At 48.8% G+C, this 24023-nt stretch overlaps 2 protein-coding genes across 12 annotated transcripts in view; one reads left to right on the top strand and one right to left on the bottom strand.

The window, feature by feature from the left end:
* Window positions 1–991: 991 nt before the first annotated feature.
* On the bottom strand, window positions 992–9780 carry NCDN (neurochondrin). Of its 3 annotated transcripts, XM_027059697.2 has the most exons (8): window positions 9634–9768; window positions 9294–9361; window positions 8280–8420; window positions 6214–7182; window positions 5174–5415; window positions 4372–4596; window positions 3843–3985; window positions 992–2524 (listed from the first exon to the last, which is right to left on the bottom strand). In XM_027059697.2, exons 2-8 carry the CDS (start codon window positions 9324–9326, stop codon window positions 2088–2090), a joined length of 2190 nt encoding a protein of 729 aa, XP_026915498.1. In that variant the 5' UTR covers window positions 9327–9361; window positions 9634–9768; the 3' UTR covers window positions 992–2087. The 3 variants fall into 3 exon arrangements, with proteins under 3 accessions (XP_026915498.1, XP_026915499.1, XP_026915501.1); XM_027059698.2 differs by lacking the exon at window positions 9294–9361 and having other exon boundaries at window positions 9634–9780; XM_027059700.2 differs by lacking the exons at window positions 9294–9361; window positions 9634–9768 and adding an exon at window positions 9145–9269.
* Window positions 9781–9823: 43 nt separating this feature from the next.
* Window positions 9824–24023, top strand: part of KIAA0319L (KIAA0319 like) — a 96654-nt gene continuing 82454 nt past the window's right edge. For 6 of the 9 annotated variants that reach the window (XR_008293884.1, XR_008293888.1, XM_027059695.2 and 3 more), the window contains exons 1-2: window positions 10165–10306; window positions 12983–13152. Coding sequence is in view for 6 of the 9 variants with exons in the window: in XM_027059695.2 (XP_026915496.2) it covers window positions 13011–13152 (142 nt within the window). In the remaining 3 variants the exon portion in view is untranslated. Of the gene's footprint in view, window positions 9965–10164; window positions 10307–12982; window positions 13153–18576; window positions 20599–24023 lie in introns of those variants that run through there. The other 3 variants (XM_053211278.1, XM_027059691.2, XM_027059696.2) reach the window with 2 other exon arrangements.

Below are 24023 nucleotides of genomic sequence, written 5' to 3'. Positions count from 1 at the left end.
CTCATGCTCCAGCCATACTTCGTTCAGACCCCTGTATGAGCAGCTGATTATACCTCTAGGGGATGTTGCCTTGTCTGTTTCCTCTCTAGATTTTAAGTTGCTTGAGGGCAGGGTCTGTCTTTTCATACTACCCCCCACCCCACTGCCCCGGGACTCCATGCTAAGAACATGACTTTCAGTACATCTAATAAATAAATGAATGTTCTTCTGTCCATGCATGGCCAACCACAGACAGGCTCATGGGACATACTCAGTGAATGCTTGTTGGCTTACTGGCCTCAGTGGAGACGTCTGCGGTGTGTGGGCTGGGGGCAGGTCTGGCTTCAGGATTAGGGGCTGGGGGCAGGTCTGGCTCCAGGATGAGAGCCTGGGCTCAGGCCTGGTGAAGCAGTAGGGGCTTGACTTCAGTCTTGGGCTGAAGCTCTTAGGCCCCTTGTCTTTCTCACTGGCATAGAACAGAGGTGAACAGCTGGTTGCCTAAAATGCTTTCCTGTACAAAACATTTGGCCTGGAGATGTTGTTGGGGCAGTAATGGTTTCATGGGGGAAAAAATGAGCCACATTCAAAAATCAGGATTTTGCATAAAAATTAGGGTTTCTGACTTATCTTTAGAGATTGGAGGATGTGACAGTACTTCTTGGAACCCCTCCAGGTCAGCACTTCATTTGTACACAGGAGCACCTAGGCCTGGCCACCATAGCATCTGAATTTGCAATCCTGCTCTGGCAATACAGGGTGTGGACTAAGGGTTCAACAGCCTGCTCAGTCTTGGCTCTGACACCTTACTAGCGCATCACCTTGAGCAAACCACCTACCCATGCCCAGGTTTCTTCACCTGTAAAATCGGAATAATGCCTATGTCACAGGGTTCGCTGGCAGGCTAAATAACACTTGAAACGTGCTTGGCAGGGTGTGTGTTCAGCAAACGGTAGTTGTGAGCTCCTCGAGTTTGGAAAGGAGAAGGTGCAGGACAGACCACACAGGAACCATCTTGTCACCAATGAACATTTATTGAGTGTCCGCATGTGCACAGCTTTGAACTTGGCGATCACAGAACGCACTGGGGGAAGGAAGGGGGAAATGGAAGCAAGGGATCAGGTTGTGTGTGGGGGGTCCCCCGGGATCATAAGAAAAGTAGTCCCTGCTGGAGTCGCCAGTCGCGTCTCTCTGCAGAGAGGGATCCTAAGCAGGGGTGGGGATTAAAGCCAGGCACCACGATGGTGATGGGGTGCAATCACTAGGGAAACATGCGGATTCTGGAGAAGTGTCCCTCCTGTTCCTGGCTCCAGTCAAGCCAGATGGCACTAGGAGGACAGGGATCAGATGCTCAGGTGTCCAAGCAGGGATAAGGACAGGCAAAATAAATAACCCCCCAACCCCCATCGTCACTCTGCTGCAACATGACACAAAAGCTTGGAGGCCAGGGCCTAAGGACTCCTGGGTCCCCTCAAGGAAGCTCAGGTGGAAGGTTTCCCCACCCACACACCAGGCCTGTCTGCCCCAGGTCTCCCTGGAAGGATGAGGCAGTTCAGACCCTGGGTCACTGAAGTTGATAGGAAGAACTGCGATGTCAATGGCCTGAGTCTGCTCTCTGCCAAGGGGCTAAGGGCAAGGGCCAAATGGCCAATTGGAAGGACGTGGACTGGGAGGCTAGAGGGGGCACCACAGCCTAGGGGAGCCCACGCCCTGGCCGGCAGGGCACATGGGCTGAGGCAGCCAGCTCCTGCCAGCCCTATCCCATCCTGGGGCCTCCCTCCCGTGGGGGAGTCTGACACAGGGCACAATGACACCTAGTGCCCCCCTCCCTGGGGGCTGCTCCAACATTCCCCGGCCTGGCAGCGATAGCGATGTTGATTTTCAAGCCAATCCCTGCCCCCATGGGGGCCCGGGGGGCGGGACGCAGTTCCTTACACTTGAGGGATGGGCACTGTGCCCTTGCCCTCGGAAAAGCCAGAAAGCTGGGATGTTGTGTGTGTGTGGGGGGGGAGTCTAGGGAGGGGGGGTCCAGTTTGGGAGCTTCAGGGAAGATGCCTCCTCCCTCCTTCCCTTGCTGCCCGCCCCTGGGTCTGTCCCCAGTGGACACCTGCTCAGGGCTCTGACAGGCACTGCTCCAGGGCAGCCATGCGGTAGTGGCTGGCTGTCTCCTCACCCGCCTGTAGCCTCATGGCCTCCCGGCACAGCCGGTTGGCCCGTGCCAGCTCCACCAGGACGCCCTGATAGGCGGCGACCATCTCGGGCTTGACAGAGTTGGGGCTGACGCTGCCCAGCAGCTGGAGAAGCTCCTGTGGCCAGCGGGAGCGCAGGGCGGCTGGGGCCAGCCAGGGCAGCAGGGGCACACAGCCTGTGAAGGCCTGCATACCCAGGAACCAGAGCTCCTGCAGGTCGGCCCAGACGCCCTCGTAGTCGGGGGACAGGGCCAGCACCGCCTGGTCTGAGCCAGGTGTGGCCCGTGCCACATGGGACTGTGATAGGAAGAGGATGGCAGCTGCGAAGAAACCTCGGGACGCTGGTGTTCCCTGAAGAGCTGGAAGGCAAGCAGGGAGTGGGCACGTGAACTTGGTGGGCCAGCTGCTTTCCCAGACCCTCACTTTACCCTCCTGTGCGGACACACTCTGGGAGCTGAAGCAGAGCCTAGAACCAGCCTGCCTGGGCTCAAACCCTACCTTCAACTTCACTTGAAGTTGGGTGACCTTGGGTAATCCACTTTTCTGGGTCTCGTTTCCTTACTTGTAAAACGGGGCCAATAGTGCTAATCTTAGAAATCGGTTGTGAGAATTAAATGTGATAATCTTGGTACACTCAACCTCATGGTCAGCCCTTTTTGCAGTGGGACGGGAGCAGGATGGGAGCCGCTGCTGGGCCTAGAGACCTACAGGCGAAGGCGGTCTCAACAATTTGATTCTTGGGCCAGAAGGGGGCGCCAGAGCGGGGGCAGGGAGACCAGGAGCTGGTGATGGGGCTTGGCTTACCTGCCAGGCAGGGGCTCACCCCTGTACTGCGGACCCTCTCAGGGAGGCTGTTAGTCCAGCCTGGTGGCATCTGTGGGTTAACAGCACTGGGGCTCTACTCAGGCTGAGGTGATGCAGCCTGGGACTGAGGGAGCATGGGGTTAGAGCACAGGGGTGGCTCCTGGATCACTAGGACATGCTCCCTTCCCATTGCCGGAGGACCCTACTGGGATCCCTGCACAGGGAACACATAGGCAGCTGAGGGTACAGGCTCATTACACACTGTTCCCGGGCATCTGCTCAGCTCCTCCAACCTGACAGATGGGGCACAGGGAACAGGCGGGGACAGAGGGACCCAAGCAGACACCCACGGCCAAAGTGGAAGACACAAAGGGCTGGCAGGGGCTGAAGGGGACGTCCCTCCTCCTTCACACAGCCAGAGTGAGGCAGGGTTGCGGAGAAGGTATGTGCAGAGGGGGCACCAAAGCACTGAAGCCTGTCACGAGGGAGGTGAGGTGTTAAGCAGAGAAAAACCTCAATGGGGAGGAAGAAGGTTCCTGACTCAAGCCCTGGGTGGGGGCGGATCCACCTTGAAAACACTGGATTCAGACTCGGGCTGCTGGGAATTTCAGGTGCCTATGCCTGTGCCTCTGAGCAGGCCTGTACTTACACCCACCAGACCTTGCCTTAAAAGTCTTCAGAAGGAAAAGAATGCTATCATTTGGGGAAGAAGGGTGGGGTAGGGTGGGGGATGGAGACACACTTCACAGATTTCCTCTCAGTTGGAAAATTCTATAAAACCATTTCCTGAAAATGGGGACTTATGCCCAGAATATAACAGGTCCACCCAGATCTTTTGTCTATATCCATTAGGACTGTGTCCCCGGAGCTTACCTGGAGAGGTACTGAGGAGCCGGGCCATGAGAAGGCCCAGGGTGGCCACATTGGCAGCCAGAAGCAGCCTCCCTTGCTGCTGCACTAGTGAGGGCAGCGACGTCATCAGGGTGTTCATAAGAGATGTGAAGCAGGCATCTCGCCTGGGAGAAAGGGTGGGGGGTGGAGATGGGAGAAGGGGTTATTTGAGCTAGACCAAGGCCTGGGAAAACCTGGGATTCTGGGCTCCCAGCTTCACCAGGCAGGGTTTGGCAAGAAATGAGACAGCAGGGTTAAGAGTTAACTTTGGGCCCATTCGTGGCATCTGGGGAACAGAGACTGGGTTATAGCTGGAGCAGGCAGACAGGCCCAGAGGAGTTCTAGACATGCCAAAACCTCGTGTGGGGTGGCTCTGTCTATTCTGAGAGCCTGTCACTCTAACACTAACAGGAACCCATGGGCACAGGGAAGCAAAGTAGGAGACGGAGATCTGAGGCAAGTCTGAGCAGCCCCCACCCCTTGCTTCCTCCAACCTCCTTCCCGGCCTCACTTGATCAGCCCTGGTGCGGTGACCACAAGGTTGAGGAAGATATGACAGCAGGTCTGCAGGCCGATCTCCACACTGTCAGGCAGCACTGAGGTGTCATGGCCTGGGGATGTGAGTTCCCACTGCTGCAAGAAATACTTGCACAGAAGTGAGGGGGCTCCCTCCTTGATCAGGATCTCCCGGGGCCCATCTTCAACGGTCAGGTGGCACCAGCCGGGCAGAAGGAGCCTGGGGGGTGGAAGGAACAGGTGTGTAAGGGGTGGGGAGAGATGAAGGCACAAGGATTCCCTTTCTTGGGGCATCCCACCTAAGAGAAATGAAAGCAGGGGGAAAGGACACATCCTTCCTTGTAGGTCCCACAGGAAAAGCACATACTTTGGTGCTGCACAGGCCTAGGCTTGAACTTGGGCTCTGCCACATGGTGTATGTGCGGGCAAGTTACTTTAACCCTGAGTCTCAGTTTGCTCATCCTGAAGATGTGGATGAGACTTATGTCATAGATTTGCTGTGTGAACTAAATGAGACTGTTTTGGTAAAGGGTAGAGCAAAGTGCTTGGTGTGTCGTAGATGCTCAATAAGCATGAGTTCTCTCTTTACAGAGAAATCTGGGGTTGGCAAAGAAGACTTGGCTGACCAGGAGTCCTGTGTGAACAAGCCCCCCAAAACAAACAGAAATAATCCTAAAGGAAATCTCATGCCCCAATCAGAAAGCCCAGCACAGACCAGTTTGGGGGTGAGGAAGTGTCCCTCTGTTATGCTTTTCTTTAGAACAGTCTGGCTGGACAGACTCTAACTACAAACTCACCGGAGAGCATCCCCTGGCCAGGTGGGCCCTGGGGTGGTGGGGGAGATGGCCAGGGTGGCCACCTGCTGGGAGAGGTCATTCGCCTCCTCGGCCTCCTCGTAGAGGGTCTTGGCATAGCGCACAAGGAAGGGCAGCAGCTGGCAGACCTCCTTGCGCAGGGATGAGGTCTCCTCGGCCAGCCAGGCCCCCAGGATCCGCACCGAAGCAAACACAAAGGGCTCCTTCTGCTTCTCTGGCCCCACCTGTTGCCATGGGACCCCTGTGAGATGGAGTAGGACCAGAGACCCTCCCCGGCCGGGACAGCATGCCAGCCAGCCTAGGAATAACACAACTAGAAGGGAATTCTGGCCTGTGAGCCCTTCAAAGGCAGGCCCTGTGTACCCAGCACCTAACACATGGGAAGGATGCGCTCAACAGAGGCCTGACACAGAGCAGGCCCTCAGGGCATGTCTGCCGAGCGAACTGGACTTTGGACAACATGTCCCCACACTCACTGCATCCCCTTTCCCCCCACCTCTGAAGTATCACAAGGCTCGAAGGAAACTCACAGGTCCAAAGCTAACTAAACACTCCCTCTACCGCAGCTCTGACCTGGGAGGAGTTAGCTGAATCTCTCCAGAGGCCAGGAACCAGGCAGCCCCGCTCCTTTGCCCAGCTCCGTGCCAAGTTTGTATGTGCAGGTGTATGGAACAATGCAAGAGGCTGAGCAGAACAGACTGCTTCGATCTGGAGTGTGTGTGTACTGGGGGGAGGGTTGTGAGTGGGAAGTCACTGTGTTGTATGCGTGTGTGTGTGTGTGTGTGTGTGTGTACTGTGATGTGAGTGCACATATGGTGTGTGGTATGGTGCTTGTGTGGAGGCTCAGGGAGGGAGGGAGAGGGAGGCTCGGCCACTCTACTCCCGGGAGTGCTGCAGGATCAGCCCTCAGAGTGGGCATCTTGCGCTCTTCCTATTACACTGAGGTGCAATTCACTTCCCCCTTTGCCTGGCCTTCTGGCTCTCCCCACACCAGACTCCCTCCGTGGGCTGCTATACCTCACCTGCTGCAGATGGTGGATGACAGCCCCGATGGCCTCCTTCATGATGCTCACGAGCTGCACCTTCTGTGGCTCCTTGAGCAGTGACTGCTCACAGCGGGTGCATTCCTGGATCCCCAACTCCATGAGGGCGTAGCAGGCGGTCACCACATCCTCTTTTACTTCTGTGCCTGTCTCCTCCAGTGCCAGCCGTACCTCCACACATGCCAGATTCACCAGCAGGGCCAGGAACTTGCTCCCGGAGCTGCCCGCTGGGATCCAGTCGGAGCCGCAGGCGTGCGCCAGGCGGGCTGCCAGCTTTAGTGCAGGGTTGCGCTGCCAGGAGCTCAGCTTGCTGCCCAGGATGCGTGCCAGCCCGGCCTGCAGATCCCGGAGGCATTCAGAGGGCACGGTTGTCGGGGGCAGAAAGAGGGGCAGCAGCTGGCAGAGCTCAAACTTGCTGGCATCCTCAGCTTTCTGGAAATCTTCACTGAGGCCCCGCAACACAGCCAGGAGGTCGGGCTCCGCCTCCTTCCAGCACTGGGTCTCAGCAGCAGCCAGCAGCCCCACTAGGAGTGCTAGGGCCTGGTCAAAGCCATAGCCATGCCCCAGGTATGCCTGACACAGGGCAGACACGGTGCCACCAGCAATGAGGTGCCGGGGGCCACGGGGTGTGCCTGCCACAGCTGTCAGGCACTGGTAGGTGTCGTCAATCATGGAACGGCGAGCAGCATCATCCGGGTCCCCCCGGGCAGTGAGGAAGGTGCTAAGGATGGGGATCTTGTTCAGGACCTGGGGATGGGAGGCCAGTTCAGGGTCACTGCAGAAGCAGGCCAGCAGGGCCACACCCAGGGCTCGGAGAACATGGTCGGGGCAGCCATCTGGTGCCTCCTTGGTGGTCAGGAGACGATTGGGGAAGGTGAAGCCTACGGCATCGAAGATCCGCCGCCGAGTTTTGGCATCGATGTCACCTGCTTTGACTGCCTTGGTCACCTAAGGGGGGGGGGGGTATGTGCTATCAGCAGGATGAAAGGAAGACTGCCCCCTGCACCCTTGGGTGCTGACCATTACCAGGATGTGGTTATGGAAGGTGATTCTCTCTGGGGTCAGGACGCCTCCAGAGGTCATTTTGTCCAGCTCCTTCCCTCCCCACCCGGGGGGAGACAGATGGTTGTGACCTCTGAGATCCCTCATTTATGATTACGTATACAGAAGGGAGGTCCAATCCTCAACTACTTGTTCTGCCATTTCATCACTCAGTCATTCGGGAAGTTCTTTCTGATGTCTAATCTAGAAGCTGGCAACCTGATTTGGGCTTAGAGCTCAGTTTAAAATCCCCGAAGGATTTAGGGTCTCGCCCTAATTGCTCTCACCCCCTCCCCAGAGAAGCCTCTGATCCATTCCCGCCACCTTCTCAGGGGAAATGGCTCCTGTGTCTCGCCACTCTGCCTGTCAAAACATTTCCCCTTACATTTCACCTCAACACCTCCTCTGCTGCAGTGTGAGCCCTTGACTCTGGAGCCTTCTCCCTGTTGCCATGGCAAACAAGCAGAGACTGTACTCCCTCCTCCCTTCACCCCCCACACATCAACCCCCCCTTCCCAGCACTGCAGCTCTTGCTCTGATGGCCCCAGCCTGGTTCTTCCAACAGGGCTAAGCCCCAAACCAGCTCCTTCACCCTCAACCTACCTACTGCCATCCTGGCCATCCCCTGGGACCCCTTCCCAGTTACTTCTAGTTCTGCTACTCTCTCCACCCCCAGAGCAATCATCCCCAGCCCTCAAGTACTCTGCACTAGTTACTACCTGCTGCTGTCACCCTATGAGTCAGCTCCCATCTGCTCCGGGACGCCCCAAAGAGCAGACCCAGGCAGCCTCCTCCAAGGCTTCTAAGGCCCTACGCCTTATTCACCCCCATTCTCCCCTTTGCTCCCACACTTAGGGGAGCAATGAAGAGTCCAAAGGCAGGCATCTTGGTGCCTCCGGGAATGCCAGGACCACCTATATATCCTCTGGGACTTTTTGACCCCATTCCTAGGGGACCCAACCACCCAGCCCTTCCCACCTCCCAATTTTCAGTCAGGTCCTTACTAGCAGCAGGGCTGCAAACTGCTCACTGTCATTCTTGGCCTCACGGAGGGCTCCCAGGTAGCGCTCCAGGGTGGGGTTTCGGCTCTCTGCCTGGTTCAGAGCTGGCTCACAATCCGAGGCCATGATGCCCGCCTTGCCCAACTGTGAACACAAGAGGGACTGAGCATCCCTCTGCAGAGGAGGGGTGGGGGTGGGAGTGGAGGATGGAGGGAGGGATTAGCACAGAGGGAGGGGAGGATCAGGAGGGATGGGTTCCTCAAGACTGACCTCCCTTGTGGGAGCCCCTTAAAGGCACTGGACCCTCAAGTCCTTAGGAATGAAGAAGGGACCCTGGCCAAGGTCACCTCCGGAAAGCGGGAAAGAAGGACCATGCATCCCGCTGCTCAGCTGGACAGCTCTCCTTACCAATCTCTCAGGAGTGGGAGGGGGGCTGGCCCCACTGCTCAGCTGCCCCCTGGCACCAGAGGCCTGGTTTTATCTCCTTCCACCCAGGCAAACCAGGAGGGAGTGGTGAGGACAGACAGGAAGGAATGGAGACATACATGGGTGAAGTTCGATTATCCGGACTCAGGCTGATATGAGGGAAAAGGGCATCCTAGGTTCCCTTTCCCCTCCCTTCTCCAGAACAGGCAGGAGACAAGCTTCAGCACAAGTGAGGATGCAGGGTACTGACCAGGGAAGGCTTGGAGGCCCCTTTGCGGACCCCATCCCTCCAGCCAGGGCTCTCAAACGCCCCCGCAGGCTCCTTGCCTCCTCTCCTTTCCCTCCCTCGGGCAGAAGCTGCAGCAGCAGCAGCAGCAGCCAGCAGCAGCAGCAGCAGAATTAACCCTTTGCATTCCCTCTCCTCGCCCTCCCCGCTCGCTACCAGTCAGTGGATGCCGGCAGGGGCTGGAGAAGCAAGAAGGGGTCCGGGGTAGCTCCCAGGACAACGGAGAATCCAAAAGCCGGATAATCGAAGCAGGGCTGCTGAGATGGGGAGATGAGAAGGGGAAGAGGGTTCCTGGCGGTCACCACCTGTCCCGCCGCAGCCAGGTCACAACACGACATTGATGAAGTCACGACAGGGCGGCGATGAGATCACACTTCACGATGGCGCGGTGATGTCACGGAGAGATCACGGCAAAATCACGACATGGACAGCCCCCAAAGATGACAGGGCAAATTAAAAAAATATATATAGCTATATATTGAAAAGGGCTGTGACAAAATGGAGTCTCGACAGGGCACGATGATGTCGCGATATGGCGCGATGGAGTCGCGATAGGGTCCCCGGGGTGTGTCGGCATCGATCAGCGCCGGCTCGGCGAGGCCCTGGTTGGGATGCAGGGGAGGGCCTGAAGGGGGCTGAGCTCACCAGGCTGCGGCCCCGAGCGGCGAAATCTTCTCCGAGCGCGATGCTCCTGGAGCCTGGGGCCGCTGCTCACGCCGCTTTGCCCACTCCCGGCTCCAGGCGGCTGCAGCTCCACCCCCACCCCCGCAGAGCTCTCGGCCAATCCGCGGCGGCTTCACTCCGGGCTCTGGCCAATGGCACACCTGGGCGCTAAGCCGTAGGGGGTGCCACCGTTGCCGCCATCTTGCTTATGGGTATTGCCCGAGTCTGGGGCCGGGGGCTCGCGCAGGGCAAGCGAAGGAGCAGACTGCGGAGAGCAGGAGGCGACAGCCTGGCGGCCCAGGCTCCTTCGCTCGTGCGTAGTTCTGTCCCTCAGCACTGCCTCACCTCCCCCTCTGGCTCGCGGCTGGAATTGAGCTTCCGGGGGTGGGGGTGGGGGCAGGAGGGCAGGTTAGCAAGAAGAGTGTGTTTCCGGGTTGAGCCCAGGGAGGTGGGAGGAGGCGGCGTTTCCGGCCGCCGTCGCTGTCCTGGGAGGCTGAGGCGAGAGGGAGCTGTCCGGGTGGGGAGCCCACACTACCTTCTTCTTTTTCCTCCTCCTCCGGGTGAGGGGAGCGAAGGTTGGGGCCCCGACCCCATGGACCGGGAAGAGGCGGAGGCCGCCGAGAGCCGGGGCCCCGCTGTGTGGCCCTGAGCCCCGGTAGGTGGCCGGGGGCGGCTGGCTGCCAGGCCGAGGACCTCGAGCTCAGGGGAGGGGCAAGCGGGACGGGCTATTTCTGAGGGTGCGCTGGCCGGGTGTTGGGACCCGGAGGTGGCGCTCCTGGCCCGGCTAGGGCAGCCAGCTTCTTCTGGCTTTGTAGGTGTGGGGCTCGAGTCCCAGACCCTGCTTCTTTCAGGCCCGCGCCTGGTCATGTAGCATCCTCCATCCCCTGACAGACCGGGCTCGGGGCGCTGCTATCCTTCTTCCCTCGACTTCTGCAGCCTCGTCTTTAGCTGCTGTCTCTGGTGTTCCGGTCTCCCAACCAAGATAGAAAGTTGATGCAGAACAAGGGGGGCGGGGTTGAGCACGACGTGTAAATTATCATGCGAAACCTGCCTTATTCCGGACTTTAGAAAATTATTCCCCATAGAGGGGTTCTGTGGTGTCTGTGGTGGGCACAAAGGTGAAATGAAGGAAGTCAAAAGAACAACACCTCAGGCGGTTCCAAAAACGCTTTTCCTTCTCTCACCTCCTGATGCTTGTGCCCAACCGACAATAGATGCAGTTAGTGAAGAGCATTAGCTGAATCTCCTTGTGCTTTCTTCTGTGATTAACAGACTGGGAGCTAAGAACAAATTGGAAAGACGACCTCCCAGAACAATCTGTTCATTTTTCCAGCTATTTGGAAAACAATGCCTGCAAATATAAGCAAAGTTATTCATGGCAGTCTGTTCTGTAACTTTCCCAAATATCTGAGATTTCTTTTTAAAAGAGCTTTATTCTTGATTACTCATACCAGCTGAATAGGCTGTTTCAGACTTGCTCTGTCGTTGTTCAAACATATCTTATCGCTGTGTACATAAATGGAGTTCCACGTATGTAGCTGACAGACTGAACTATGATACATCCCCCATCAACCTGAAGGATTAAGTAAACATTACCCCCTTCTCTGTCTGAACAGCTGCTGCAACAGAGAGTGCTTTTATTTCGGGTGTACTTGTAACGCCCTAAATGCCAAAACTATTGCAAGCTTTTCTGGATTTTCATTTGTCAAGTATTGTGGGGGTGTGTGTTCTCTCTCTGGGTTTTTACCCTTTGATTCTGTAACAAACCATTTGGATCTTGGTGATTGTGTTGTTCTTGCCTCTGGTCAGCAAGGCTTTGACTGGACCCTAGCAGTGATTTGCACCCTTAGGCAGTTGTAGATTTCAGAGGCTTGGCTGGTTGGGAGTTCATTTGAAAAGAGCTCTGCCTCTTATGCATGGTTCGTAAGACATTGCACTTCTGATCAGCTTGCTAATCCAATGGTGTTTGTTACTCCCATGTTCAAAACCTATTCATTTCTTTTATGCTTCTGTCGCCCACCTGTCACGCTATTGATGACAGGTGTTGAGTCACTTTGAATTTAAAATCCTTTTGTGGTAGGCAGAAATGTGTTGGGTAAGATCCATACACACACACGTACACGTGCACACTCACTGTTCCATCTTGAGAGGCTAGGGAAGTTGCTGGATATACTTTCTAACTTGGGCTCCATTTTATAATCTCTTGAACATGTCACTGGCCCGCACATCTTTCAGCCCCCTGCTCCCTAATATACAACTTCAAAACTGCTAGAAATCAGAATGGATGGAAGTGAATGAGGAAGAAGTACTTCAGTTGCTTAAAGCTCAGAGAAAGCCTTTTCTTGGGTGGGCTGTGCCTCAGTTTTGCAGCTGTGTGTGTGCATGTGTCTGTTTCCTGGTATTAGTCAATATTGACTTCATGTGATGCCCGTCTCCCTGTATGCTGGCTGGGGGTGGAGGGCGGAGTCTACCATTTGCCACATGTGGGTGACGGGTGCACATTTAGGACAGAAGAATTTGAATTGCTTCCTCAGAACTCAACCAACCCTCATGATATTGCCAAGATTTATATAATAATTTATACAATGTAGGGAAGTTGTATAAGAGAAGAAACAGATGAAAATCATTTTTTCTCTGGAAGGGACCTAAATTATCCAGCTCTTAGATTCTAGAGTAGCCAGCACAATGCCTAGCACATAATAGGAACTGTGTAAATATTTGAGTGTCTATATGAATTCAAGTCAGGAATTGCAGATGATTCTAGGGATCAGGGATGTGACATTGAAGTGTAATTTGGATAGATTTTTAAGGTCATAGTGGTGGGGCAGTAATAAACTGGAGAGTGCATGTACTTCCTAAAGATAGTCACGGTATTTTTTATTTATTTTTTTAAAGTACAGCTACACAAAACTTTCAGCTTAGTTTACCTCTGATAGTCGAAACTCTTCATAAATAAGAAGGTGTGTTTGGTCAAAGTCACAAAGCTGTTACTTGCAGAATTGGAACTGAAGCTCAGATCTTTTTTTTCTTCAGGCAAGTGCTCTTTCCATTCTTCCACATAGGTGATTTACTGTTAGCTTAGAAAATAATAGAACATAAAATGTTTCAGTTTTACAGTGGATTCATTTCATACCCCTTGCTATGTTTTTATCCTGATAATTATAGGCTTTGTCAGAGCTCAGGTTTAAAATTTACAGGCAGGTATGAGCAGTGAAAGATAAACTTGAAATTTCTCTTCCCTCTAGGCTGTCACATTCTCTAGAATTCTACATTTCCAGGAATCAATTATTAATTACTTGGCATATAATTTCTTCCCTTTCTATCTTTATAGTGAACGGGTTCCGTCTGTCTGAAAGGCCATGGAGAAGAGGCTGGGAGTCAAGCCAAGCCCTGCTTCCTGGATTTTATCAGGATTTTGTTGGCAGCTATCTGTGAAATGGTTGAGAAGCCTGTACCTGTTTTTCACTTGCTTCTGCTTCAGTGCTCTGTGGTTGTCAACAGGTACCATTTTCTTTATAGATTTAAACTGTATGAGTCTTTCAATTCATATTAAAGACTAGGAGGAGGTAGAAAAGCAATCTTCTAATTGAGAGAAACGGTCATCCTTTTGGTGGACACTTAGTTTGTTGGGTTTATTTGTTTTGGAACCACAATTAAAATTGGATTCTTTCTTATAAAAGGGAATTGGCATGATAATTTTAAGATTTGGTGAAGATGTCATGAAAAGAAAAACATTTGAGGGATGCCCGGATGGCTTAGTCAGTTAAACATCTGACTCTTGATCTCAGCTCAGGTCTTGATCAGAGAGGCATAGGTTCTGGCCCCGAGTTGGGCTCCACCCTGGGCATGAAGCCTACTTAAAAAAGAAATAAAAATATTTGGAAGTTGGGAAATCCTGGGTCCTGGTTCTGGATGTTTCTACATAATAACTGTAAAACCTTGAGCAAGTTACCTATTGTCTGTTATTTATTGTCTGTAAAGAAGGATAAGATTTCACCTTGTAGCTTGATAGGAGTGATACCATAATTAAAGTGTGTAGTACAGCACTGTGAACATAGATGCTTCATAAAGATACTTTGCTTCTTTTTCTTTTCTAAAGGAATCTTCACTTACAGGGACAATGTGTTCCTTGCTTTTTCTGTAGAAAAGGGTTATGCTGATAGATTTCATAAAGTATGCTTTCTTCCTAGAGATTATCTCACCAGGCTGGAACCTCTTGCCAGGAAAAAGTGCGAAGGTTACATTTCAAGGGATACTGTTTCTTGAAATCATTTTTTCTTTTAGTTCTTTTGTTGACATTGTCCTTTTCAGAGTATGGAATGTGAGAGAACAGCCATCTCGGAGAGACTTTGGAGTATGCTGCCATTCTGGGCAGTGACCAAAAAGCCTTGTGTTATAGAGACCACTGTCTGGGATAAGGAATCAGCCTTTTGCTCCTATAATTCCAAAGATTTCTGTTGTTTTCCTAAAGGAGTTGGTGGTCATGATCTAGAGAATCAAGTAATTACTGTATTTAGCAATTTCAGTGACATCAGCTTTAGAGTTTTTGTTGTTCTGCAGTGGTGGTTGATGATTGCATAATTAGAGCAGTGGAAATTGCAGTTGACAGAAAGCTGACCTAAATGTTTTTTTACCCAGATGATGCTTTGCTGGGACAGCTAACTATTTCAGGCCAACATTTTATGTAAGATCATTTGAGTTAAATAAGTAAGTGATTTAGCACCATCAGAGTAGGAAAATTGCATTTTTTTGAAGAGCACCTACCACATACCAGACCCTTGATTATAAACATTGCATATCTTATCTCACTTAATCCCTATGATAATCCTAAAACAGATAGTTTTAGTCTCATTTTATACATAAGGAAATTGAGGCCCAGAGAGGCGGAATGACTCGCCTAGGGTCATACAGCAAGAAGTCACGACAGAGCCAGGAGTTAAACTCTGGTTTGTTCACCCAATAGCCTGTGCTCCTTTTCTTCTGTTACTCTCTGTCTTCCAACCACAGATAGTCTTTCGGAGGACCAAAGATAGTTTTTTTACCCTGAACCATGATGAGCAGCTTGTTATTTGAGGGATTCCATGTACAGGGGGGAGGAAGCATTTCTACTTCTGTTTCTGTATTTCCAATCTAGCACTTGGTTAAACAGAGTACTGTGGGCTACTGTGCTAGTCTTTAGTATCCCCTCAGCTTGCTGCTTAAAAACAACAGTGAGCAGATTGAGTATAGAGGTGCAAAGGTGGTATTGTTAGGAGTGGTTCTGGTGCAGATTAGATTTTACTAGTTTTATTTTAGAAAAGTTTGGAGCTTTTACTGTGGAAGAACCAAGAACCATGTGTGTTCAAACTGAGGTCACATGCAGGTAACACGTGACAGATTTGTTATATATTTTAACTTACCAGAGCTTTTTCACATCAATATTTTATTTTATTTATTTAAGTTTATTTATTTATTTTGAGAGAGAGAACATGTGCACGAGCAGGGGAGGGGCAGAGAGAGAGGAAGAGAGAGAGAATCCTAAGCAAGCTCTGCACTGATCACGGAGCCTGATGCAGGGCTCAAACTTGTGAATGCTGAGATCATGACCTGAGCCGAAACCAAGGCACTTAACCAACTGAGCCATCTGGATGCCCCGCACATCAGTGTTTTAAAAAACATAATATATTTTTTTAATACTTTTTTAAATGTTTTATTTATTTTTGAGAGAGAGAGAGAAAGAATGAGAATAAGCGGGGGAGGGGCAGAGAGAGAAGGAGACATAGAATCTGAAGCAGGCTCCAGGCTCTGAACTGTCAGCACAGAGCCCAATGTGGGGCTCAAACTCGTGAACCACGAGGTTATGACCTAAGCTGAAGTTGGTTGCTTAACTGACTGAGCCACCCAGGTGCCCCCCAAAAACATAATATCTTAATAGGAAAAATGAATAAGTGATGTACCCAGAGGAAAGAAAAGAGACAGTACCATAAATAAGAAAGTAAAATGATTTATTAGCATATTTAAAAATGTACTTTCTTGTTAGTAACCAGAGAACTGCGGATTAGATTTTTTTTTTAACTGAGTAATCTTTACTCCCAACGTGGGGCTTGAACTCACAACTCCAAGATCAAGAGTTGCACACTCGACCGACTGAGCCAGCCATGTACCCGCAAAGAACAGATTAAAGTGAGATATCTTTTTTTAGCCTATCATACTGATGAAGATCAAAGTAAAAATATTTAGTGCTCCCGAAGGGTGATGTGGTTGCCCTCATACTATCCTGGGAAATTTGAACAGAGAACTTTTTGGCATAAATATCAAGATCCTTAAAAAGTTCATATCTTTTGGCCTGGTAATTCCCCTTGTGGGAATTTATCTCAAGGATTGATTGATTGATTGATTGATTTATTATTTAAAAAAAAATTTTTTTTTCAATGTTTATTTATTTTTGGGACAGAGAGAGACAGAGCATGAACGGGGGAGGGGCAGAGAGAGAGGGAGACACAGAATCGGAAACAGGCTCCAGGCTCTGAGCCATCAGCCCAGAGCCCAACGCGGGGCTCGAACTCCCGGACCACGAGATCGTGACCTGGCTGAAGTCGGACGCTCAACCGACTGCGCCACCCAGGCGCCCCTCAAGGATATATTTAGATGGTTGTGAATGAGGACATTCATCAACACTCGTTTATTGTATGTTGCAAAGCACTGCTACAACCTGCCCAACAGTAGGAGTGTGATGAAATTATAGCATGTCCACATGTGGCATATTATCCAGCTTCAGAGTTCACAGTTCAGGAGAGTAAGTACATGGGAAATGCTCCTCATGTTAAGTGATAAGAGCAGGATAAGGGCACCTGGTTGGCTCAGTCGGCTGAGCATCTGACTTTGGCTCAGGTCATGATCTCACAGTTTGTGAGTTTGAGCCCCGCATCAGGCTCTGTGCTGACAGCTCAGAGCCTGGAGCCTGCTTCGGATTCTGTGTCTCCCTCTCTGTCTGCTCTTCCCCTGCTCATGCTCTGTCTCTCTCTCCTTCAAAAATAAATAAAAACGTTAAAAAAAAAATTAAAAAAAAAAGCAGGATATACAACTGCATGTCCACTATGGTGCCAATTTTGTGCAAAGAGAAAAGTACTTTTATATAATAGGAAGCTTGAAACGATACATAATTGTGTGTGTATATATGTGTATATAATATATATATATGATATATGTATATATTTAAAGTTTATTTATTTGGGAGAGCGAGATCACATGCTTGCAAATGGGAAAGGAGCAGAGAGAATCCCAAGCAGGTTCTGCATTGTCATCGCAGAGCCCAACATGGGGCTTGATCTCATGGTTCCTGAGATCATGACCTGAGCAGAGATCAAGAGTTAGATGCTTAACCAACTGAGCCACCCAGGCACCCCCGTTTGTATATTTTTTGAGTAGTGGAATTATTATTTCTGTACAATTTCTGCGTTTTCCATCTTTTTTTCAGTGTACGTGTATAACCTTTTTTTTTAATAAGGGTAAAAAAACCTACCTGACAAAGCAACAACAAAATAATAGCAGCGAAAACCTGCTGTTGGTAGCCTGAGTCAGTATTTATCTACTAGTGAGTTGTTCAGTTTTTATCTGAGCCCTTAAGTGTTCCCTGAAAAAATACATTCTTGATTCTTTGCTGTTGTCATTTAGCTTATGGATTATATGTTTATTTATTTTTGAGAGAGAGAGAGAGAGAGAGGGAGGGAGGGAGGGAGGTGGGAGCAGAGAGAGAGGGAGACACAGAATTCGAAGCAGGCTTCAGGCTCTGAGCTGTCAGCACAGCCAGGTACCCCTGGATTATATGGATTAATCCTGAAACTGACCAAAATAAGGCAGGTCTCCTGTTATCCCCATTCCTGTTTACCACTTGGCAGTTTACTCCATCTCTAGTAGCACCCCAGGTACCTGCTGACTTATGTAGGTTTCTTTTTTATTTCAGTTTCTGAGTTCAGTGCTGAAGCCCACTGCTAGAAAGTAGTGATTATAGTTTGTCTGATAAAAGATACTCTGTGTTTTCCTTGTAGGCCATTGAATCACTATTTCTCTGTTTAGTGTCATTGTTAAATGGCTTAAAAATAGCATTTTGGGGGGCGCCTGGCTGACTCAATTGGTGGAGCATATGACTCTTAATCTCAGGGTTGTAGGTTTGAGCCCCATGTTGGGTATAGAGATTACTTAAAAAGAAGTAAAATCCTTTAAAAAATTCCATTTTGGACCTGGGGACTGTCAGTATCCGGAGACAAAAATGAGGTGATTCCAAGAATTTGGAAATTCCTGCAATAGATGTCAGCTTCTTAAGGGCAGAAGTTTTGCCTGTTGTACTTCTACTAGGTATTCCTAGCAGGTGCCGAGTGCTTGGTATATAGTAGGTGCACCATAAAAATATCTGTTGACTGAATAAATTAATAAATTAGAAATAAGGGAATTGTCCTTTGAGAATTAAACTTTAAAATTAACATAATCTATCGCTTGAGAGTTAAAACTTAAAATTAGCACAATCAGATCAAAGGTATATGAGGGCACTTTAAGGAGACACAGTGCCTTTGAGAGAAATGAGATCTGATTAAAATATTCACAAATATATTAACATATGTAAAGAAAGAATATGTACATCTGAAGAGCTATGCCTGTGTGTGTACGTGTGTGTGTGTGTGTGGTGAGAGGGCCTGAACCAGCATTGGAAACCTAAACTATGGAGTCACCAAGGCTCATGTAGGCCTAAAGCTAACAGTTGGCTGTGAAAACTTCTACTGACATTCCCCCGCTTCTGAGAAGTAGATCACCCAATTAGTTAGTAAGTATTAGTTAATAAACAAGAGAAAACATTCAATTCAGAACTGTTTTTTTTTTTTTAATTTTTTAACGTTTATTTATTATTGAGAGAGAGAGACAGAGTGTGAGCAGGGGAGGGGCTGAGAGAGGGAGACACAGAATCTGAAGCAGGTTCCAGGCTCTGAGCTGTCAGCATAGAGCCTGACGCGGGGCTCGGACTCATCAACCGCAAGATCATGACCTGAGCCGAAGTCGGACACTTAACTGACTGAGCCACCCAGGCGCCCCTCATAACTGGTTTTTGAGAACTTACTGGCAGTTTGGTCCTAGGCTAGGAACAAGGGTGATAAATATGAGTACAACACAGTTCCTGCCCTGGAAGAACTCCCAGTTTGACGAGGGAGTAGCCATATGAATACCGTGCCATGGTAAGTGAAAAGGTACAGGGGTGCAGTGCTGTTCTTTGTTCCCCTTCCAGCCGTTCACTGAACTTTCTAATTATTCTTCCCTCACTCCCTTGTCAGCTTGTTTATTCAGTGTTTTGTTCTTCAGGGTTCTTTTTCTACCCTTTCTTATCTAACTCTTGTGTGTGCCCCTGGGTAGCCTCATTTTTTCCCATAACTGTTAAGATGTGTGCCGTCTACTCCCAAATCCATAGCTGTTCATTCACTCCTTTCCAGAGCACATACCCACCTGCATATCATACGTTTCCACCTGGATGGCTCACAGCTGCCTCCGACTTAATGTATCAAGACCAAACCCATGGTCCTTTGTCCTTCTTCCTCCTGTGTTCCCTATAACAGTGAAAAGACTACCTCCTCTTGCGTTCTGAGGTAGAAATCCCTGAGTCATTCCACACTCTTTTCTTTCCTCCACATTCACATCACTGTAGAGTCCTGTCTCGTGCAGAGTGCCGTTAGTCTTCTCACTGACGTGGTCTGATTCAGGTAAACCTAAGCTCCTTTCTGATATATTCTGAGACCTCTAGTTTGAACTTATTCTTTAATGTTCTTTTAGTGTCTTACAGCTCTCTGTTATTATATCATGCTGTACTGTGTGTGTTAGGCTTTGTGAGGAGAGATTCAGAGTGGGTCTTGCTCTAGAGTGTGGTCCTTAGTCCTGAGGTGAAGTCTTTCTGGTGTGTGCTCGTCTGTGGTGTTAATGTGACTTCTTCGCTCTGGCAGAGCCAAATTCCAAAGTGCTCCTGTTCTTACCCCCAGCGCTGCTTGACCTCTAGTGATTCTGTTTCCCTCTCTGCCCTGTAGCGTCTGCTATCTCATAAACCTCGAGTCTTGCCCTGTGCCTTTACATTCCAGCTCTCAGCCTGGCAGGGAACCCTCCCTAAGGACTTCTGGGGCTCCCTCTTTTCACAGCTCCTTCCTCTCCAGTGTCTCACCACTCAGATTTTAGCCAAATTCATATCTCTGCTTCCTGGGCTCAGCAAGCCCCCTGTGTTCTGTTTGGGTTCCAGCTTTCGGTGCTGTGGTTGGGAAGTTGGCCCTGGAGACCTGGGCAGTGGTAGGGCTCACTTCAAGTTTCCTCTCTTCTGCAATCTCTCTCGGGGATTGCAGCCTTGTACTGGCTGTTATCTCCTGACTAAGAACAGTTGTTTTGTATATTCTGTCCAGTTTTATAGTTATTTATTGTAGATGGTGAGTCTGGTACCAGGTATGCCAGGGAGTAACCTGTGTTCTAAGTAAGTAACCTAAGTGATCATAGCAGATGTGGCTGGGAGCAGATGGCTACTATGGTTACTCACTTATGTGTCTGCTTCAAGAAACTGTCTTAATCACAGTTACACACCAAGAATCTAGCACATAGTAGGTAGCAATAACAGTTTATTGGATTAACCGAAAAATAATGCTGGAAATGACACCACGTTGGAATATACATGTTGAGGAGAATCGTTCTTTTCTACCCTATTTTTCATTCTTGGCTCATTAAGTGGGCCCTTCACTTCCCAGGAGGGAGCAATATTTGGAAGGTGATTTTAGCTCTTTTTTCTGCCTTTTTTCTGGCTCTCTCTCTGAATGGATGAGTGACTTTTTTTCTGATTGGTGAGGTTGAAAAAGCTCCTATTGTATGGAATGGCCTGTCTTCAGGATTTGCATAAGTTCTGCCGTGCTCTAACTGGTCTGCCCATGCCAGGATAGCCTGCCTGTGTCCAACTGGGTAAGTTTAATTAAGTACAGGAAAGTATTAGAAAGCCAGTATGTGGTTGTACATCTAAGCTATGTTCCCCAGTCACCTTATCGCTTATTATAAAGATGATATTTTGATCTCCATTTACCTCTAACTGCCATATTTGTTTAGTTAAAAAAAAAAAAATAAGTAGTCTCTACACCCAATGTAGGGCTTAAACTCACAACCCTGAAATCAAAGTCACATGCTCTACTGACTGAGGCAGCCAGGCACCCCTGCCATATTTATTTTTTAATTCATCCCAAACTCTGGGTGGGACCCTCAACCTCCCGTAGAGACTACAGTTGAGACAAAGGCAGCTTCTGGCTTAGCAAGACGTCTTTTCCCCACTTGTTGCTATTTTCTTTTTGTTCTCATAACTACCTGCATTTGCCCCTGACAGACAGAAGGCACCTGCACTCACTTTCCTCCTTTGCCCCTATCGTTTGATTGTACTTTGAGGGCTGTAGCCCCTGTTGTACCAGACAGACCCAGAGGTATCTTTTTCTTTTAAGAGAGTAATATATCTTGATCATGCATTGGTCTTATCCTTAGGAGAAAAGCATTTTCAGGAGACTTTTTAAAGGGCATTATATCCCTGCTCTTCTTGTATCTGCTGGGCATCTAATTTAAGGTGGATGACTAATGGAATAAATCTCATAGTGATGAGCCTTCAGCAAGAACTTTCTCCTGCCAAACTGTCCTATATTCTTAACTACATTGCAGTACAGGAAGGTGATAAATTATTAATCCTACATCTGTCTCCTCAGATTGTAGGATAATGACTTGAGTATATGGCAGCTGGGGGAAGGTAGAGTTTTCTCTGGCTGTTAACACAAATCATGCGAGCTTTTTGATTCTAAAGTTCAGCTAGCATTGAGCAGGTCTTTGGGATCTTGTTATATCACAATTTAATTGACCTAAGTAAGACCAACCAAAATCCTCTAAAATTAGCCTCTCTCCCAATGAAATGAAGCAATTGTGTTTTGCTTAAACACTCTTCAATAAAAGATGATCATCTTAAGTCTTGCTCTGTATCTTGGAGCATAATTTTAGTGGGTTCTTTTTGCCCTTCAGAAACATAATGCAAACACAAATGTACTTCCTAACTTGTGTGACAAAGTGAAGAGGGATAAGACAATGGTATAACTGGGCAGTAAATCCAATATGATTTAAAAGCTGTCTGAAATGGACTTGCCTTAGGAATTCTTCAAGGGAGGAAATAATACAGTGGAGGAATTTATAAAAACAAAATAACAATTGCAGGGCCAAAGTAAGCCTTTTTGCTTATTTTGGAGATTGCATAAAAATCTTACTAATTGAAACAGCTTTCAGTTCAAGTCATTGTGTGGAACCAGAAGGAACATGATTAAGAACTGTGTGTGTGGTTAGTGTTTGGACATTTATTCTCAGATGAGTTGTACTGAAAAGTTTGGGCCAAAATGCATAGCTCTTGGTTTGAGGGACTGCCTTTTGAACTTCCTTTCCGATCCTTCATCTAAGAGCTTCCTTAAGAAAAGTCAGTCTATGTGGTTAAGTTCCTTTAACCACTTTTGATTTCAGGCAATAATGGGTAAGTTTTAGAAGCTGCAAGAATTGGTCTTGATACCTACCTATTCATCGACCCAGCAAGAGACAGGAGGAGGCAGAGTAGCAAGAGCTTGGAACATGGACTCAGGAGTCAGACAGGCTCTGAGTCCTAGTTCTCTTACATACTGGGTGGTATTACTGAAACCCACATTTCATCAGGTTTTTTATCTTCGAAGTGAGAATGACAGTGCCTCTCATAGGATTGTTGTAAGAATTAAGTAAAATGTTTATGCAAAGTATTTAGCCTACTCCCAGGTACATAAGTGACAGTTCAGCAAGTGTTCACAGTAGTCATTGTAACATGATAACATAATATCCTGTTTGGTTAAACTCTTGTCTAACTGCAAGATGACTCAGTGGGCATTAGGTTTGAAGTCTCTCCTAGCTTCTTAAACCTCCACCCAGTGGGATCTCAGTTCCCACATTTTTAGAGGTAGAATGCAGGCAGGCAGCTGGTCTTTCTGCATTGTCGGGAAAAGGAGACCTCCATTCACATGGCTTTATAGGCCTGAGGTTGGTGGAAGCCGTGGTAGGATGAGCTACATTGTGTGTTTTCCATGATTATAAAATTCCACTAAGGAGCATGACTGACTACTTGTTTCCTCTTTCAGCCAAGGATACTTTTCCTCTGGAAGAGGACTATGTTCTGCTATCATGACACCACCTGACCCTGAGCCCTGGTTCACTTTCCCCAAAACTGTTGATGTGCCCCTGCTTGGCAAGGCTGTGTGATAGGCCAGGTTATTGCATTGACCGTGACTGGTTCAATAGCACTTTTGGATTTTGTGTCAGAAGTAGCTTGCCAGAGTTAGTCCCTTTCTTCAGAACATTTTTTTGGGGTACCTACAATCCTGAGCATTAGAGATGCAGTGGTGAGTCAGAGAGACATGGTCTCTGCCCTCATGGAGCGTGCAGTATGTTGATTCCTTTGCCATTCCTAAGGAACAGAAAATATCTTTGAAAGGATGATGTTACTGGCATCAAGATTCCCTTCAGAGAGGCTGAGGCCTCCCTAGGGTCCCAGGGTAATTCAATGACAGTGGAGACCCAGTTCTTCTTGCAGAATCCTAGAAATGTAGGAGACTAGTTGATTTGATGTCTGGTCTCAGTAGAGTAACCTTCTGCTCATAATTGTGTGGGTGAAGCCACTGTCTACAATATGTTTCCATCTTTCCTTTCAATCCAGCTGACTTGCTCCACCATTAATAACCCATGGCCCCAGATAAGCGGTGAAGGTGGTTATCTGGAGATTTGGGGACAGTGTGACAGCTGCAGCCTTTGCCCCTAACTTGGAAGCGTTTGTCCTCTGGTGACTTCATAAGTATTACGTATACCCAACCAGTGAGCTCTGGAAACTCTTTTCTGCATCAGTGTGCTCCTGCCTTTTCGGCATCAGGTTGGTTACTCAGGCCCTCTGGTGAACAGTTCCAGGGCTTAGTATTAGACAAGCACCAGATTATACAAATTCTGAATTTCTCTGGTCAATCACAAAAGGAAACTGTAAAATACCTTAAGATAAGCAGGAGTTAAGAATATCCTGAATGGCGCATTAACCATCACAGACACTGTTCTAGGAGAAACAAAAGCAGACAGGAATGCTGGCCAAGGCCTATCTGAAACTCCATCAACTTCAGACTCTGCCGCTAAGGTGAGTGCCCATGTAGCTCACCTCAATTCCCCTTTTTAAACCCTTCCACTAAGTGACAGAATTTTTAGGAATGCTGTCTTTCTTCCAACTGGCTTAACATTATGCTTTGATTCTAATCCAGCAGCACATTTGCGTTTGAAATAAATGTCTGCTCGTGGATTCTCTCACTTGTAGGTAA

The sequence above is a fragment of the Acinonyx jubatus genome, chromosome C1 (genome assembly GCF_027475565.1).
Source record: "Acinonyx jubatus isolate Ajub_Pintada_27869175 chromosome C1, VMU_Ajub_asm_v1.0, whole genome shotgun sequence".
NCBI lineage: Eukaryota > Metazoa > Chordata > Mammalia > Carnivora > Felidae > Acinonyx > Acinonyx jubatus.
Note: the sequence above shows the minus strand (reverse complement) of the source record. Positions and strands in the feature narration are given on the sequence as shown.

Bases quoted from the DNA above. Each gene is read 5' to 3' on its own strand.
- NCDN (XM_027059697.2), bottom strand. From the start codon at position 9,326: ATGTCGTGTTGTGACCTGGCTGCGGCGGGACAG. The intron at 8,421-9,293 runs GTGGTGACCGCC...TTGTGTTCACAG, and splicing joins ACCTGGCTGCGGCGGGACAG to TTGGGCAAGGCGGGCATCAT. The intron at 3,986-4,371 runs GTGAGGCCGGGA...CCTTTCTCCCAG, and splicing joins ACCGCACCAGGGCTGATCAA to GCGAGATGCCTGCTTCACAT.